Raw genomic sequence first — 19227 nt, forward strand, 5'->3', positions numbered from 1 at the left:
AACAGGTCACTCCTTCCCATAGACAGGAGGAGTAGGTCCCACATCTCAGTACAGCACAGTAGAGTCCCTACCTCAGAGGGCAGGAAAAAAAACAGGTCCAGGTGAAACTAAGGACAAGAGTTACTAAGAATGATCAAAATTCCAGCTGCCCTGGCTCATTTTAATCACAGAGAGCTTCATGAATCATATATCACTTTGTTAAGAAAACAGTGTTAAGGATCTTTCTCAAAACCCCAAGCCTAACAAACTGGCCTGGGGTAAGTAAGACATCCAAGACTCCTGAGGGGAAGATCCCTGAGCACCAATTACTGCTTTGAGCACTCTATATCTGGTGGTCTTAATTAAGCATTAAACTGGGCTATTTAGAGAAGAGCTAAGGAAATGCTACAATCCAGCCACTGGCCTGTTCACCTTTGAATTCGTAGTGATCAGATTTACAGTCCCAAGTATACCATAGCAAGGACTCAGTCTTTTTTGAGAATATTTGCATTCATTAGGTATAATCTTCTATCCTTTGAGTCACTGCATCTAAGTACAGTTTTAATCTGAAATTCTAACTAAAAGATGGTATGTCATGAGTTATTCAAATATAATTTTCATATCCAAATTATTCACAGTAGCTAACATCCATGGAACATGTGTTATATGCCAAAAATTCTGTTTCTTAATCAAATTCTCATTTAATTCCCACCTCAACTTGTTAGGAACACTCTATTACCCTTTTTTAAGATAAGGGAAGGGCTGAGGAGATAGCTCAGTTGGTAAAGCACTTGCCTTGCGTGCACAAGGCCCTGGGTTCGATTCCCAGCACCACAAAAAAATAAATAAATAAGGGAAAAGAACAGAAAAAGTCTTTTTTTTTTTTTTTTTTTTTTTTTTTGGTCTTTTATTTACCACATTTTCAGCATTTCAAACTCTACCTGGCATATAAATGCATTCATTTATTTGTTGAATAAATAAACTAATTTCCCAAGACCAAGCAACTGGTAAGAGGTAGAACTGGGATTCCAACATAAGTCAATCTGATTCCACAGCCCAAACTTTTAACTACTATGCAAAAGCCTCAAATCTATGTGTGTGTGTGTGTGTGTGAGAGTGAGAGAGAGAGAGAGAGAGAGAAACTTTCATTTTGATACAGTTTCAAACTTGTAGAAAACCCGCATATACAATTTGCCCTGTTTGACTAATTGTTTACACTATGACCCTCTGCAGACCTTTTAAGTTCAAGAGGTCAAACAAATCAGTGTATGCACAAAGGAACCAATCCCCTTTGTCCTAACCCTTTCTTATCCTTTCCATGTCTCTGTACTCCAACAAACTGGTCATCTTGATCCCTAGTTCCAATCATCCTGTCAACATTTCCCCCTGCCCTCTCTCCAAAACCCATCCAACTCAGCACTGCCCTAGAGGCCACCCCATTCCTGTCCTCTGGCCTGAGCCTGTAGTCATGTTAATAGTGTGCACAAAGTGTGTGCACAAAGTCAACTGCAAAAAGAAACAGTGTTCTCAGGGGATCAAGCTGATAAGTAATTACAAAGAATGGTGAATTAAGTATATATTTAAGGCAAGAGATTAGGTTGAAGTAAAATTCTTGGAAGTACTGGAAACAGACAAAAGAGAAAAAGATACCAAAAATACAAAAAACACTTAAATAGGATTATATGCTAAATACATTATATGACAGGAATGCAAAAGATTTCCACTGTTAAAATATATACACATATTTAAAAGTCATGGGTATCATTATAGAAATAAGAAGTCTAGTTTTATGAGTTTTTTCAATGGTCAATTTCTATTGCATTTGTCTAAATTCATATCCTTCTGGTTTACCTAAGTAATATGTGCTCAGTATAAAAAATGTAGCAGAGGAGAGGATAACAATAAAAACAAAGGCCAACCATGATCTTTCCCCTAAGGACAGCCACTATTAACATTTTAACATGTTAAGATGTGTTCTGGCCATGCACAGTGGCACATGACCATAATCCCAGGTATCAGGCAGCTGTAGGAGTAGTATCACAAGATCAAAGCCAGCCTGAGCAACTTCATGAGACCTTGTCTAAAAACTAAATTTAAAAAGGGCCAAGGATGTAGTTCAGTGGTAAAGCATTTGCCTAGCACGTTGTTCAATCCCCAGTACCACAAATAATGTGTGTATACATATATATTTTTATCTATTATATTAAGCATATACACACATAATACCTGTATATATTATGTATATATATATTATGATTAATGACATTATATTATTATAAGCCAATTATAATATATAATGGGTTTGAATGTCATTTCCATATATGTATCCTAACCAATTTGTAAATGACAATTTTCAATAATCTAATGCCCCAAGTCTCTTATTAAGTTTGGCTGAAGGTGCAGCTCAGTGGTCCAAGTGCTTACTTAGTAACACCCCAAATCACAGTAACCAGCTAAACTATTCTCTACCTCCACTGCCACTGTTTCAAGAATTTCTTGCCAAATGACGACACTGACAATATAGGAATGGTACAGCAGCACAACACCAGTGGAGAAGCAAGATGACAATATCCAAAAGTGATCTCTTTCTACCGGAATAGTTGTGAGGCCTAACATGCTATTTGATAAAGAAAGGGCACCAGATTAATCCCTATGGCCTCAGATAGATTATGTAGCAACTAGCATGGATGCAGGGCTAGGAGCCCACCCAGGAGGGTCTGGAGGAGGTGGTAGGCTCTGTGTTGCAAAGAAGCAAGCACCTTCCATCAGGAAGTGCTACAGAGGAAACAGACTACAGAACAGCAAGGTGCTTTTTTTTTTTTTTTTTTTTTTTTTAATTTTTGCAGTTGTAGTTGGACAGAATGGCTTTATTTTATTTGTATATTTTTAATGTGGTGCTAAGGATTGAACCCAGTGCCTCACACATGCTAGGCAAGCACTTTGCCACTGAGCTTCAGCCCCAGACCCCAAGATTCTTTTATTTATTTTTTTTAATTTTTACAGACTGCATTTTGATTCATTGTACACAAATGGGGTATGCCTTTTCATTTCTATGGTTGTACAACGTAGAGTCACACCATTCATGTACTCACACATATACATAAGGTAATACTATTTGTCTCAGTCTACTATCTTTCCTTCCCCCACCTGCTTCCACCCCATTTTCCTCTACACCATCCAAAGTTCCTTCATTCTTCTCTTCCTCCCCTACACCCCACCTCGTTATGTATGGTCATGAACTTATCAGAGAAAACATTCAGCCTTTGGTTTGGGGGCTTGGCCTATTTCACTTAGCATGATATTTTCCAACTTCATCCATTTACCAGCAAATACCATAATTTGATTCTTCTTTATGACTGAGTAATATTCCATTGTGTATATATACCACAGTTTCTTTATCCATTCGTCAATTGAAGGGCATCTAGGTTGGTTCCACAATCTAGCTACTGTAAATTGAGCAGCTATAAACATTTATGTGGCTACACCACTGTAGTATGCTGATTTTAAAGTCCTTTGCGTATAAACCAAGGAGTGGGATAACTGGATTACATGGTGGATCTATTCCAAGTTTTCTGAGAAATCTCCATACTGCTTTCCAGAGTGGTAGCACCAATTTGCAACTCCACCAACAATGTATGAGTGTACCTTTTCCCCACATCCACATCAACATTTATTATTGTTTGTGTTGTTCTTTTTTTTTTTTTTTTTTTTTTTTTTGCAGTGCTGGGGATTGAACCCAGGCTTGCGAGGCCACCACTCTACCAACTGAGCTATCTCCCCAGTCCATGTGTTCTTGATAACAGCCATTCTAATTGGAGTTAGAAGAAATCTTAGGGTGGTTTTAATTTGCATTTCTCTAATTACTAGAGATGATGAACACTTTTTCATGTATTTATTGATACATGTATATCTTCTTCTGTGAAGTGTCTGCCTAGTTCCTTAGCCCATATACTGATTGGGTTCTTTGTATTTTTGGTATAAAGTTTTTTAAGTTCTTTATAAATTTTGGAGATTAGTGCTCTAAAGTATGTGTGGAAAAGATTTTCTCCCACTCTGTAGGCTCTCTTCTCACATTCTTGATTGTTTCCTTTGCTGAGAAAAAGCTTTTTAGTTTGAATCTATCCTATTTGATTAACATCAAATTTCACAGCAAAAATTATCCCCTTTCCAATTCATTTTCAAATTTTCAGAATCTATTAAGAAGAAGGTCTCACACATTTAATAGTTTGTCTATCCTCTCCATACATGTTTATCTCCCTTTTAAGTAAAGAAAAGCTGGGCCCCAAGTCTCAGAATCTTCCATGGGCAAGAGTCACTTACTCAGAAATAATGTTATTTTATTTGCTGAGAGTCTGTACAACCTTTGTGGTTATGAGGAGGAGATCTAGAATAAACTGCTGTCACTTGATAACTGTAACTGTAAATGTAATTACTGCATTGCTTTGTGCCACTTTCCCATCTTCAAAATGAGGCTAATAGTACTTAACTTATGAAGTTGGTGTAAGGATTAAATGAATCACTCCATACATACTGCTCTGAACTTTAGTATGTAATAAGCAGTGTTATTATTGTCATACAACTGTGTTGGTTTTGTCTTGATAATTTTTTAACTGTGATACAAGTTTTCCATTTATAGTGATAACAAAAAACTTCCCTCTTATCTAAATTAATTTAAGTGATGTTATGGCTTGAACTATATCCCCCAAATTTTTTGAGTTAGAAACTTAATGCCTGAATTCATATGCTAATGGTATTTAGAGATGAGACCTCTTGGGGACAAATGAATGGATTAGCTCATTCATGTAATGGATTAATGAATTATCAAGGGAGCAGCTTTGTAATAAAAGCAAGCTTCCTCTGGAACACTTGCTCTGTGTCACCATGTGATGCCCTCTACCATGTTATAATGCATCAAGGTGGCCCTAAAAAATGCTAACCAGATTCCAGCACAATGCTCTTGAACTTCCCTGCCTCAGAACTGTGAGAAAGTACACCCCGGCTTTTTATCAATTAGCCAGTCTCAGGTATTTTGTTAAAGCAATGGAAAACAGGCTAGGACAGGTAAGAAAAAATAAGCAAGTCAACATAAAGAAAACAGAAAGCACAAACTGAGCCTCAACCAAAGGTCAACTCACCAACACTGGACCAAACCACCCAGAAATGAATGTTTTCTCCTAGTTTTTCCCCAAAGTGACACTCTACCAACTTTTTTACTATCACTCAAGATTCCTCCATACTCCTAGCATGAGGAGATTCACGACTTCTCATGAAGGCCTGAGACAGGTGCAACTCTACTCACATAACAGCCTTGTCTCTTTCCACCCCAGCCTTCCAGACACCTGCACCAAGAAAGCTGGAGGACTGAGTGTTCTCATTGCCCACTGGCACCCCCATGAGAAGCACTTGGGCAAGAGCCAACTGACCTTCAGGGCTTTGAAGATGACCCCAGGGTGACGGGGAGAACGGGTGGTGTTGTTCTCTAGCTGCTGCTCCAAAGCACGCCGAAGCCCAGAAAAGTCTGTGGGGGGGTTGTAGGTCCTCGTTCCCTTGTAGTGAATGGAGCTAAAGGCTTCGGGAAAGCGCCCTAGCTTCCGGAACCGGTCCTGGATGAGCTTCTCTGGCACCTCTGACGGGTGATCTAGACAAGCAGAAACAAGACATGTGAGCAGTGAGTCCCCTGGGTTCAATCCTCAGAATGTGTGTGCACATGTGCGTGCACACACACACACACACACACACACACACACACACACTATAAAACTAAGACAGCCAGGCACAGCAGTGCACATGTGTAATCCCAACAATTTGGGAGGCTGACACAAGAGGATCACAAGTTCAAAGTCAGCCTCGGTAAGTTATCAAGGCCCTACGCAACTTGGCAAGACCCTGTTTCAAAAAAGGGGTGGGTGAGGGAGGCTGAGGATGTGACTCGGTGCTTAAGCACCCCTGAGTTCAATCCTCAGTACCAAAAGAAGAGTAAGACATAAGGTGCCTCCATAAATATAAAGTACACACACACAGAGAGAGAACTAATATGCTATTAGAATTTAAGTTATTTTTCCTGGAAAGGAGCAAGAGGAGGGCTTCTATAAAGAGGATGTGGGTGTTTCATGATCTGGTAGTGATTACATGGGTGTGTACAGGTAGTGAAAACTTCACACTACATACTTTGATACAATGTGTATTTTTCTATATGTACATTATACTGCAAGGAAATGTCTTTTCTAAAATGTGCTCACTGTCAGAAAAATCTAGCCAGGTATGTTGGCAAAGCCCGAAATTCCAGCTATTCAGGAGGCTGAGGCAGGAGGATATCAAATTGGAGGCCAGCCTGGGCAAACTAGCAAGACCTGGTCTCAAAAAAAAAAAAAAAACAAAACAAAACAAAACTGTTGGGAGTGTAGCTCAGTGGTAGAGCTCCCTTAGGTTCAATCCCCCACAGTGGGGAAAAGACAAAGCTAAATAAAAATGAAAAAATAAGTAAACAAAAAGTCTATGCATGTCAAAGCATAAAAGCAAAGATACTTATGGGCTCAGCTCACTTCTACTCGGAGGTAACTAGAGTTCAATCAATATTAGGGAAGTTTATTTGCCTCTGACCAAATGTACTTGCAATGTTATTACCTTATACTGAATCTGTCATTGTTATGAAACTCTCTCCCATGCTGTGGAGATATTTAACCACTTACTAATAAACATTTAAAATTCTATACTTTGAAAGGTTTAATATTATAAGAATCATTTTTCTTGGTTCATAGCTATTACACAAATTTCATTATTTTGTATTTTCCTTATAAACTTTTTGAGTGTGGCCAGTTAGTGTTTTGCAGAAGTACTGCTTCTAATAAAACAACGTGAGTTGAGATAATAAGCTATCACTGATTAGATAGACAGTATACCATACTGACTTCCAGTACTAATACTTTATGCTTTGAATGTAGCCCTTGCTGCTCTGCCACTGCAATTTATTTTTTTTTTATTTTTTTTTATTGTAAACAAATGGGATACATGTTGTTTCTCTGTCTGTACATGGTGTAAAGGCATACCATTTGTGTAATCATAAATTTTGCAATTTATTTTTAAAATGGACATGTTTCTTTCTCTTCCTCTCTCACTGCTCCTCCCCAATCTCTATCCCTCCCTAATCTCAGGAGAAACAGGATTACCTTTCTTCCCCCATTTTAGGCAGATTGATCTGTTCTTGTACACACCCACCACAGAAACAAGCCACCCAGACTTTGGGGATGATACCACAAGATCTCAGAAATGACTATTTCCCAAATTAACAAGTTAATTACAACTCTAACAGAGAATAGGAATGTAGCCTTTGAATTATCTTACTTTAAAAACCCCATGTTCCTGCTGATAGGGAGAATCCCAGCCTCTGGGACAGGAGTCCCCTGTGTTTCTCCTTCGCTAGCAAAGCAATAAACCTTCTTTTTCCTTTTTCTCAAAAAATAAAATAAAATTCTATACTTTGAGCTGGGCATGGTGATGCACACCTGTAATTCCAGTGGCTCTAAAAAGGCTACAGCAGGAGGATCCCAAGTTCAAAGCCAGTCTCAATAACTTAGGGAGGCCCTGTCTCAAAATAAAAAATAAAATTTCCCTCAATGCCTGATGTGAGACTGGAGAAGACTCCATCAGTGGAATCCCAGGTTAATTGCTCTTCTTGCTTTACTACCCTGCACTGGATCTCCCAGAAAACAAGCAGAATACTACATATTATTTATACTTCTTTTTCTAAAACTCCTCCCCATCTACCATTCACAAGATCATAATAAAGAAGGAAAACTTATCCTGCCCTCTTTATCCACCAGGGAAGCCAACCAACGGTACATACAACACTAAAGACCCAGTGTTCCTTTGAGTTAATTTTTTCTCTGGACATTAACTGGTAAATCCTTGTTGGAGAACAACTGCTGGGCTGATATGAAAGCCAGAAAAAATCCATCTGGGCATACATGCACATGAATTCTGAATGTGAGCCTTTAGCTACCGGGGACCCTATAGATTCCTTATATCTTCCAAGAAGGGGTATAAAGTTAACTGTCAATAATACAAATGGGACTGGGAAAATAGCTCAGCTGGTAGAGTGCTTGCCTTGCAAGCACAAGGCCCTGGGTTCAAATCCCCAGCACTGCAAAACTAATAATAATAATAATACACATGAAGACTTCCCATTTTGGAAATTGTGCCAAGAAAAACGTTAATCTCAGTTTAGATTCCCTCTATCACTTTGCATGATTCTTGACACTCCTTTGCCCATGTCAATCAAATATCTCAAAATTAAAAGTTATTCTGTGATAATAAAAAAATAAATAAATAAATAACATTAAATTAAAAGGGCTGGGGATGCGGCTCAGTGGTTAAGTGCCCCTAAGTTCAATCCCAGGTACCAAAAAAATACTAATAAAAAATAAAATTCTGTGCTTTGAAAATTCTAGTCTTAAAGGATGAAGCTGGGGGCAAAGTTTGGGGTACAAATGGATTCAATAAGTGATTTGGGGGTAAAGGCTGTTTTAATTTTTTTTAAAAACAAAATCACTTCAATTAAAATTAGCTCAAATTTAAGGTAGAGACACCAAAGAAAAATAGGCAAAATTTTGCAGCTATTCCCTCTACTCATCTCATCTTGAATTTTTTCCAGCAGCTGCTACCTTTGAAGGGAGTAGCAGAAAGGGCCCTGGGGAGAGCCCAGCAGTCACAGGCTTCTATCTAAGCCACCCAGGAGCCCAATCTGGCTACCTTCACTTCCCCCCACCATCAGCTCACAATCTTTCCCTGGACCTATAATCACCGCTGCCAAAAGTCCTGGCTCTGCTCATTTATAAAACCCAAGAACAGGTTCGACATCCCAAATCTGAAAATTTGAAATGTGACATACTCTAAAAATACTATGAATTTTTTTCAGCATTGGATTTTGGAGCATTTCTAACTTCAGATTTTTGGAATGGGGACATTCCACTAGTAAAGTCCATGAAAATATTCCAAAATCCTAAATCTGAAACACTTTGGTCACAAACATTTTGGATAAGGAATACTCAACCCATAATTCATTTTCCTACTACCCTCCTACCTAGCAATCATCCATCCAGAAAAGCAGTAAGATCGATCAGAAAACCAGAAATTCCATAGGACAGCCATTAAGACAGAAAAAATCTTAATCATCAGTTTATCCACAACTCTGGCACCCCTCCTACCTGGCATAAAATCTAGAGGCCCTGGTTCCATCTTAAAGTTTCAAGAAGCTACAATGGTATTCCAGAAACAGCTCTGGATTTACGAGTTGGAAGACCTTGATTTGAATACCATTTTGCCAGAACCTCTTTTATTAAATAATTCAAGCACTCTCTGAGTTCTACAAAATGGGGTTCCAACTAACTTGAGCTGAACAACAAAGATACAGTTAAGTTAGTATTTATATTAAAAACATATAGCATAGTACATGGCCAAAGCAAAAGTACAAATAATAACAACTTCTGAGAAGTTCATTATTTCAAAATCCTGAACTGGAAATTAAAACTAATCTGATAGTTATAAAGATCCCACATGGCACAGAAGTATCAGTCACCGCAGGCATCCTAAGTCAGCACATCTTACCTCCCCTCCTTACCTTATAGTCACTTGCCAATGAGTCTTTTCCTCCGGTTTCAGAACATTTTAGAGTTCTCATCTTTCCACAAGTTATGAGTCACTGGGACTACCACAATCAACTAGTTCCAGGTTTATGGGATCAACCTTCTTTATACTCTAGTCTGTCCACTGCCCTCCTGCTGACACTGCCCTGGCCCAGTGCCCACCTCTTCTCACTCAAATACTAGGAAAACCTCCTGACTGGCTTGCCTACCTCCAGACAAGCCCCTCTAATCCATCCTGCAGTAGGTGCCAAAGGAGCTTTTGAAAATAAGATCTGATCATATAATTCTGCTTAGGAGCCTTCAGGGGATCCTTCAGGATCCTGTCATACTTGAGAACTGAGTCCATGGCTACCCATGGTCTGATCCCCAAGTATCTCCACCATCCCCTCCTATACACAAGACATGCTTCAAACACACAAAAATTCTGTTCATTCAGTACATCTGTGTGTCAAGCACTCAGCCAGGCTCTTTAGATATAGTAGGGAATAAAAGCAGTGTCCTTGCCCTCATGCTGTTTCAATTCTAATAAAGGGAAAAAGCCAACAACAATGAACATACAGGATGATTTCAGATGTAACAGGCGCCCTGGCACAAAGGAACAGGATGATGGGTAACAGAAAAAGCACTAGGGTACAGGAAGAACCACATTACAGGGGTAGCCAAGCTCTACAGGAAGAACCAAGTTAAAACTGAGAGACAAATGGCTAGTTGGGGTAGTAGTCCAGGCAGGGAGACAAGCATATGCAGAGGTATGAAAAGCAGTATAGGCTGGGCACAGTAGTACATGCCTCAAACCCCAGCAACTCTGGAGCTGAAGCAGGAGAAATGCAAGTTCAAGATCAGCCTGGAAACTTAGCAATATCCTGTCTCAAAAAAAAAAAAAAAAAAAAAAGGTGGGGGGTATGGATGTAGTTCAGTGGTAAAGCACCCCTGGGTTCCATGCCCAGTACTGGGGAGGGGAGGATGTGCCTAGTGGGGGAATGTGTCCATGTATATGCACTGGCACACATTCATGGGCACATGCAGACATGGGTACACTTACAGTGGGAAAGTGAAGCAGGTAACTATGGAAGGATGTCATCAACACAGACAGCTTTAGACTTAGGACACCATGTTTAGGATTTTAGATTATGCTTTGGTGCAACTGAAAGTCAATGAAAAGTTTTGAGCAGGATTATCACATAACCTAATTATAAATTAAATTTTTAAAGAGATCACGAGGGATGCCGGGTGGAAAATGCATCGAAAGAGACAGGAATGGAATTTTAGAAGCTACTGACAGCCTCCCCCAGGTCCCTGAATACAACTTGCTCCTTGAAACCACCTGCTCTTCCCAGAATAGCCTTCCTTCCCTCCTCTACCTAGCCAAGACTAGGAGTGCGAACACGCCTCCTCTGAGATCCTACTGCAAGGTCTAAAGACCCTCCTCTGCACTCCCACAGCTCCAGGGTCTACAACTGCCATGGCACAGAATGCCAGGTGGTCTCCCCAATTAGACTGGGAGTTATTCAAAGGTGGGAATTTTTTGTTTTTAGTTCTGCACCCCAGTGCTCAGTACATGACACATGCACTCAGTCAACTGCTGACTAAATGACCAGGTGAATGGTATCACCGGTTAAGGAGCCATACCACTGTCCTCCCAGTGTCCCATCACCATGTTGGACCTGATCCCTCATCTCCCACTTGGGTGATGATGTCGCTCCCTATTTCTCTAATAGAAACAATAACACAAGAACTTTTACACACACACACTCACACACACACCCCGTCTACCTGCTTACCTGTGACTGCATCCATACTCTCCACTTTTTCTCCTGTTGATGTGGATGAACTGTCCATGCTCCTAAGGCCAATTCTTCCACCTGTGCATCTCTGCAAGTGTTCCTGCTTTTTTTCTTGCACCTGTCTTGTTTCCTCTCTAATCAATCACTCTCATCAGTACCCCCATATCTGTAACATCTCCCATCTTGAATTTTAAAAAGGGAAATTGTATATCAGCCTCCAGCTTCCACTTCACTGTTCTGCTTCCCTTTACCGAACTCTGCCAGAGTTCAATTTACTTACAACCTTAAATCTCCTCCTCTTATTCTTTCTTGTTCCCACTCTGCTCATGTTTTCATCCCCACCATACCAGGGAGACAGATCTTATCCAGATCACCAAACATCTCTATTGCCAAAGCCAACTGGCAATTCTCAATCCTTGACACGGCCAATCACTTCATCCTTCTTGGAACACTTCCTTACATCTTCATCTTGCCTAAGCAGAAAATTTCCCGGACAATCCACCACCAAGTTGCTATTGCAGCCCAATGGCCACTTCCTTGCACCCAGGAAAGGTCAGCAACCCATCTACTCACCAGAGCCCAGGAGCTGAGTGTGCACAGTCTCATGGAAAATAATAACGGCAGGGCCCAGGGTGGATAATGGGACATCCAGGCCACAGCGGGCAGTGGTAGCCTTCAGCTCCTTGGTGAAGTGCTTCAGATAAGCTTCTGAGGCATCCCCAAGGAATTTGAAGAGGTCATTATGCAACCGGTCTGCATGAGTTCGATAAATGACAAGGTCCGAGATGGCTAGGACCTTAAGTAACAGTCGTGTTCTCTGGCTTAGATTCACGGTAGCCCCCAAGAGCCCTTCTGTGTCTATCACTGCTACTTTATGGACTGGGTCATAGGCTGCCCACACTCCAACTGTGCAAGACTCCTGGGCAGGGGAGGTTTTGAAGACTTCACGGCCATAAAAGAAAGTATGGTTGAGGGTATGAGACTTTCCATCACCAGTATTTCCAAAAATGGAAACCACCTTCAGATGCTGATCAGGTTTACAGTCCAATTTCCTAATAAAGTCCTCTTCATTTGTTACCTTTAAAAAAGAAGAAAAGAAAGAAAAGAAAATGAAATATGGAAAATGGAAACTGCAAAACAGTTAGAAAAACCTACAACAAAGACGAGTGCTTCCTAGGTTCAAGGACCCTGACTGCCTTGTCAAGGTGGGACGGAAAGGAAGTCTTAAGCTAAGAACCCCACCACCTCCTGCCCTTGGCAAATGGTTCACAGAAACCTGTCAGTATGATAACTTAGTGCTCAATGAAAAGTCAAAATTTTAAAACTCTTAAGAGAAAATATAGGCGTTAATCTTGTGACTTTGGATTAGGCAATGGTTTCTTAAAAGAAAAAGACATAGAGTTGATCAAAATTTAAATCTGTGCTCCAGAGAACACTATCAAGGCAGTGAAAAGACAACCCTGAGAATGAAATATCTGTACATCATGTATCTGATAAGGGACTAGTGTGCAGAATATATAAAGAATTTTAACAATTCAACAAAGAAAAAAAATTTAAATAAGCAAAGAATTTGAATAGGCATCTCTCCAAAGAAGATATGCAAATGACTGATAAGCACATGAAAAGATGCTCAACATCATTAACCATTAGAGAAATACAAATCAAAACCATAATGATATATCACTTCATATCCACTAGAATGGCTGAAATCAAAAAGACATTAACAAGTATTGGCAAGGACGTAAGGAAATTGCAATGCTGGGTTGGGGATGTAACTCAGTGGTAGAGCGCTTGCCTAGAAATTGTAATGCTGTGTGGGAATGTAAGATGGCACAGTCACTGTGAAGAAGTCTGGCAGTTCCTTCAAAAGTTACAGTTACCACATGACTCAGTAGTTTTACTCCTAGGCATATACCCAACAGAATTCAAAATTTATGTCTACACCAAACTTGTATGTCCACAAATGTTTACATTATTATCCATAACAGTCACAAAGTGGACACAGGGCTGGGGATATAAGTTCAGTGGTTAGAGTGCTTGTCTTATCATGTGTGAGGCCCTGAGTCTAATCCCAGTACGGCCAAAAAAAAAAAGGAGAAAAATTGGATACAACAAAAATGAAACTGATGAATGCATTAAAAAAAAAGGAGCATTCTAAACACTCATTTTTTGGGGGGTAGTGCGGGGGGTACCAGGGATTGAACTCAAGGGCAACCACTGAGCCCTACTTTGTATTTTTTTATTTAGAGACAGGGTCTCCCTGAGTTGCTTAGTGCCTCACTATCGCTGAGGCTGGCTTTGAACTTGAGATCCTCCTGCCTCAGCCTCCTGAGCCGCTGGGATTACAGGCCTGTGACACAGAGCCTAGCCCCAATCACTGAATATTATTCAGGCATAAAAAGGAATGAACCCTGGCTGAGGCAGGAGAATCGTGAGTTCAAAGCCAGCCTCAACAACTTATCAAGATCAATAAGCAACTCAGTCAGATCCTGCCTCTAAATAAAGTTTAAGAAAAAAAAAAAGGGCTGGGGAATGTGGCTCAGTGGTTGAGTGCCCCTAGGTTCAATCCCCAGTATCAAAAATAAAAATAATTTAAAAAAATAAAAATTAAAAAAAATTAAAAAAGGAATGAATCCACTTCTACCCATTCAGTCATTACACATCTCTTTTCTCACCTTAAGGACAGGTCTTAAGTGTGTCCTTACATTGACTTGATTTGCCAGAAAATCTTATTTATGTGACTTCGGATTAGGCAACAGTTATGATTGGGTCATTTCTCCCCTATAGTCTTCCTAAATCTTTGCTCACTAAACTTCAGAGGACGCTTAAAATGCTATAGTGAAACTACACATTCCTATTATTGGAAAACAATATGGCACTGTATTGAAGTAATGTCTACTGACCCAGTAGTAATTTGAGGGTTTTTTTAGAAAACTATTTCCCTACTCCCTAGATCTGACTGGTTAGAAAATGGATGAGACTAGCATTTGGAAGGAATTGTACATCTGAAAGATTCTATTGGAAACTATATTCTAAACCATCTCAATTAGTTTTTCAGGGGGGAAAATTATAGTGGCAGATTTTCCTTAAATTCATAGTATCTTTTATTTAAATTTCATTTACTAACAGAGTGGGAAAATGAGAAAAGTATGTGCAATATAATATTCATTTTATTCTAAAGATGTGAAAATGTTTTCACATTTACAATTACAGGATTTGTAATATTTTGCATCATATTTTCTAAGTATTTTTTATTAGTACGTCAAACCCCTAAATATATTTCTGAAGTGGGCAACTGATAGTTTTACACTTCCTCACTCCCTAATTATTAGGTATAAAAGTTAAAGTGCAAATAATAAAAAATTTGGAAATTAAAAACTTCATTGTTACCTAGTAACATTTAGGTAGAAATGTTAAAAAATTGTGTGAAATGAAAGAAACTGACTATCAAATAGTATTTGCTTGGCACTTTGGGAAAAAAAAAAGAATGACGTACCGCTATGTGCTACAACATGGATGAACTTTGAAAACAATTAAGTGAAAGAAGTCAAACACAAAAGTCCACATATTTTATGACTCCATTTATATTAAATGTCCAGAATAAACACATTTATGAAGCAGAAAGTAGATTAGTGGTTACCAGAGGTTGTGGAGAAGAGGTATAAGGTTCTATCTGGGGTGATGAAAATGTTCTGGAATTACATGGTGGTAAGGGTTGTACAACTTTATGAATAATCTAAGAACACTGAATTGTACACTTTAAAAGGGTGATTTTCCCCCATTTTTAAAAATTTGTTCTAATTGGTTATATATGACAGTAGAATAATGCATTTTGCCACACTGTACACAAATTAGAGTATAACTTCTCATTTCTCTGACTGTACATGGTGCTGAGTCACACCAGTAGTGCAATCATACATGTATATAGGGTAATAATGTCCATCTCATTCCACTGTCCTTCCCATCCCCACCGCAACATCCCTCTCCTCACTCCCCTCTGCACAATCCAAAGTTCCTTCAATCTTCCCTACCCCCGCCCACTATGGATCAGCATCCACTTATCAGAGAAAACATTCAGCCTTTGGTTTTTGAGAATTGATTTATTTCACTTAGCATATTTCTAGTTCCATCCATAATTCATTATGCCATTATTTCATTCTTCTTTAAAGCTAAGTAATATTCCATTTTGTATATGTACTACCTTTTCTTTATCCATTTAAAAGGGTGACTTTAATGGTATGTGAATTTTATCTTATACAGTTTTTTTTTTTTTTTTTACTGAACTTACTGCCCAAACTTCATACAACCAATATTCCCTGCTAACAGTGAAAAACACTGCAGTTCTTATTTAAAAAAAAAGAAAAAAGAAAAAAAAAAAAAAAAAGCCAGAAATGAAGGGACCTGCCAGGTGCAGCGGCACTTGCTTATAATCCCAGCAAACTGTGAAGCTGAAGCAAGAGGATCACAAGTTCAAAGACAGCCTCAGCAATTTAGCAATAACCTGTCTCCAAAAAAATAAAAAATAAAAAGGACTGGGGATGTAGCTCAGTGGTAAAGCACCCCTGATTTCAACCCCCAGTATCAGAAAAAAGAAAAGAAAAAATAAATAAATAAAGACATCTAGGGCCAGTAAGATCCAGACTGGGGATCCAGGGATCCTCCTTGGACTACAGAATCCCAAATCAAAGCTCCTAACCCAAAAAGGTTATGGTTACTGGGCACAGTGGCACAGGCCTTTAATCCCAGTGGCTTTAGAGGATGAGGCAGAAGGATCTGCAAGTTTGAGGACAGCATTAGTAACTTATCAAGACACTGTCTCAAAATAAAAAGAGCTGGGGATATAGCCCAATGGTAAAGCCCCTCTAGGTTTTGTTATATTATTATAAAAAATAATAAATTAAAAATAATAAAATTAAACAAAATGGTGATGTCTACTCCAGCCACAGAAGTGATAAACCTTTGCACCAATATCTTCCAGCCATCAGAGAATAAAACACCTTTCTGATTCTCATGAGTCTGCTGGTTTGATAAAGAATAGAGAATTACAGACAGATCACTGAGCTTGAAATATTGAGTTCCTGTTTCCTATAACCTTATCAAGATGGTAATCTCCCCATTATTCTATTAAATGACACCACTATTGTTTCACTGTTAAGAGCTTTAATGTTAATAATACCAACAATTTATAGAATGCTCACTGCAGGACAAAACCCTTCATTAGATCCACAAGCACAGGACATGTCTATCTTATCTTCACACACACAGCACTTAGAGGACGCAGGCATAAAAGAGCTCAATACCTAGGTACTGAGTGAATGCCAGGCACCTGGCTAGGAACTGTGAGCACTTTCCCCATCTTCCACTGAACTGAACAGAGTAGCATTTGATAAGCTTGGCAATGGGCTAAGTGATCTAGCAGATAATTCTGAGAAACAAAAAAGAAATCACACAGCACAGTCCATTTTGGACCTATTTCAACCTGGTTCCAAGTTGATAAAGTGGCTAGCAAGACCAACAAAAGCTCCATAAACCTCCACCTACTGGTGGAGTCAGGTGAGGTCAAGGTAACTACTACCCAGAATATCTAAAAGCAGGCACCTGATAAGGGGCATGTAGGCACCATTACATACAGAATTAAATGTCTCAGGATTCACATTAAACACCCTCCAAAGGATGTATGCAATGTATACACATAAATATATCATTTGGGATGAAATTAATACTCCCTGTTAGCATTTGGGGACATTACTTTGGCATTGGTGTCCAGCAGTATTGTCAAGCACATAATTCATACGTTGGGCATATATATGCATCCGAGTCCAGAACTTGGAGAAAGAGCTCAAGGTCACAGGCTGCTTTTTTTTTTTTTTTTTTTTTCTGAAAAGTTATGGACAATTATTTAACATGTATTAACAGCATTATTTTCTTGTGTAAAATAAGGATATAACCATCTCTGCCCTGACTTGATAGTATAATTGCTAAATAAATCAATAAATGAGTAAGAAAATATCTGTCAGACTAAAACCAGACTTCATTCTTCCTTCTGCCTTTCATGTTATTTTGCTCCCTGTTATACTAATAAATTCAGCCCTAACTTAGGTCATTTTCCTCTGATTCAGAAAGTCTTCTGTTTAGGTGATAGCAAGACTGGTTTTCTGTCAGGAGAGGCAAAGGTAAAGAAAAGATAAGATTCCCTTTGATGAAGGAAGGAAGGGGCCTTGAGGCTCCTGCCCTACTCGTTCTGCCTGTTCCCAAGGAGTGATCCTGGGAACTCTGCTCTACTCCTGGAGAGAGACAAGTGCCCTGACCCTGAACCCTGCCATAGGGCCACCCCACCCAATTCTACATGTCTGAAATAGTCGTTGGTCCTGACATGACAGCAAAAGCAGGAAGGGCATCAAGGCCACCCTCCACAACTCTGCCTTTCTTTCTTCCAAAGCTTGCTAGACTCCCAGATCTTAGGCAAATCAGAAACACTCAAATTCCACTCCTAGCTTTACCACCACAAGGCATTAGAAAAGTAACTTAACTACTAAAGCCTCAGGGACACAAGATAATAGCAGACTGATGACTGCTAGAGAAATTCAGAGACCTAAAGGAGATTAAGTGTACAAAAAGCATAGCACACAGTTAGCACAAATGTGAGCCAGTATAACTTAAAGACCGCCCCCTGGGAAAACACCCAGGTGCACAGCATTAGCTGCTGGGCTTGCACCTGCTTGTAGCTCAGAAGTTACTTATTCGGGAACTATTCCAATGTGATGAGATCTAAAGTGATTCTACACCTAAAAATGAAAGAGCTCAGTGTTCACTTCAGATTCCTCTTCCCCTAATCAAAATAAGTTGTTGGAGACTGGTACACCTATAATCACAGCAGCTCGGGAGGCTGAGGCAGGAGGATCATGAGTTCAAAGCCAGCCTCAGCAAAAAACAAGGTGCTAAGCAACTCAGTGAGACCCTGTATTCCAAATAAAATACAAAAGAGTGCTGGTGATGTAGCTCAGTGATCAAGGATCCCCGAGTTCAATCCCCAGTACCCAGAAATAAATTAAATAACTTATTGTTACCAATATTGGCCTTATAGCTGGCTTTTCAGTATGTGACCATTTCATACCATGTTAATCTGTAAGAGCCCCAACAGCTCACACCTCCTTCCCTGTTCAGCAGTCAACCTCTGACCCGAATGATGGCAGTCTAAAGAGACACCTTAGCCCTCAGAATCATTTCAGGAAGAACCAACGCCCAGGGATTCTGCTCCCAGTAGTCTTGGGAAGGGCAAAGAAGGGATGGAAACAGAACTAAAGAGTTTCATTCATCAGCACAGCCAGAGACTTAAGAAGTTAAACCTCAAAGAAAACACTCCAAAGTAGCTCAGCATCAAGGTCTTTCCAGTTCTGGCCTCTCTGGGAAAAAAAAAAAAAAAAAAAAAAAGGATTTATCTGTACCAACCACAACCTGACATTCCTCTAAAGTTTTATAAAGGTATTCCCAGTGATATAGAAGGCAACAGTCAGCTCCTTCCCCAAGATATGCAAAAAGCTATAGGAAGACAGGTTACTCCCATCACAACTGGGTACTTATAAAATACTTCATCCCTAGGCCAATGTTATTTTATACCTTTCCATTGAGATTCCAAAAATAACTTGACAGTTATTCTCAAAATTAAGTTCCTATTAATATCTTTTACTTGTTGGTTTCAGGTTTATTTTGCTTTTTTGGTTTGTTTTTGGCTGAGTTCAGAAGAAGAAAGAACTAGAGAAATAGTTCTCACTCTTATCAGAACTGGGATCAGTACCCTAAAATGCATATAGATACTGATTCTT

General features: G+C 39.4%; 1 protein-coding gene across 2 annotated transcripts in view; it reads right to left on the bottom strand.

The window, feature by feature from the left end:
* The window catches only part of Zfyve1 (zinc finger FYVE-type containing 1), a 57088-nt gene that overhangs the window by 17871 nt on the left and 19990 nt on the right, over nt 1-19227 (bottom strand). For both annotated transcript variants that reach the window (XM_047541585.1, XM_047541584.1), the window contains exons 3-4: nt 11978-12482; nt 5403-5617 (exon numbers count right to left, since the gene is read on the bottom strand). In XM_047541585.1, the coding sequence (XP_047397541.1) occupies nt 5403-5617; nt 11978-12482 (720 nt within the window). The remainder of the gene's footprint in view (nt 1-5402; nt 5618-11977; nt 12483-19227) is intronic.

Source organism: Sciurus carolinensis, chromosome 2 (assembly GCF_902686445.1).
Source record: "Sciurus carolinensis chromosome 2, mSciCar1.2, whole genome shotgun sequence".
NCBI classification, from domain to species: Eukaryota; Metazoa; Chordata; class Mammalia; order Rodentia; family Sciuridae; genus Sciurus; species Sciurus carolinensis.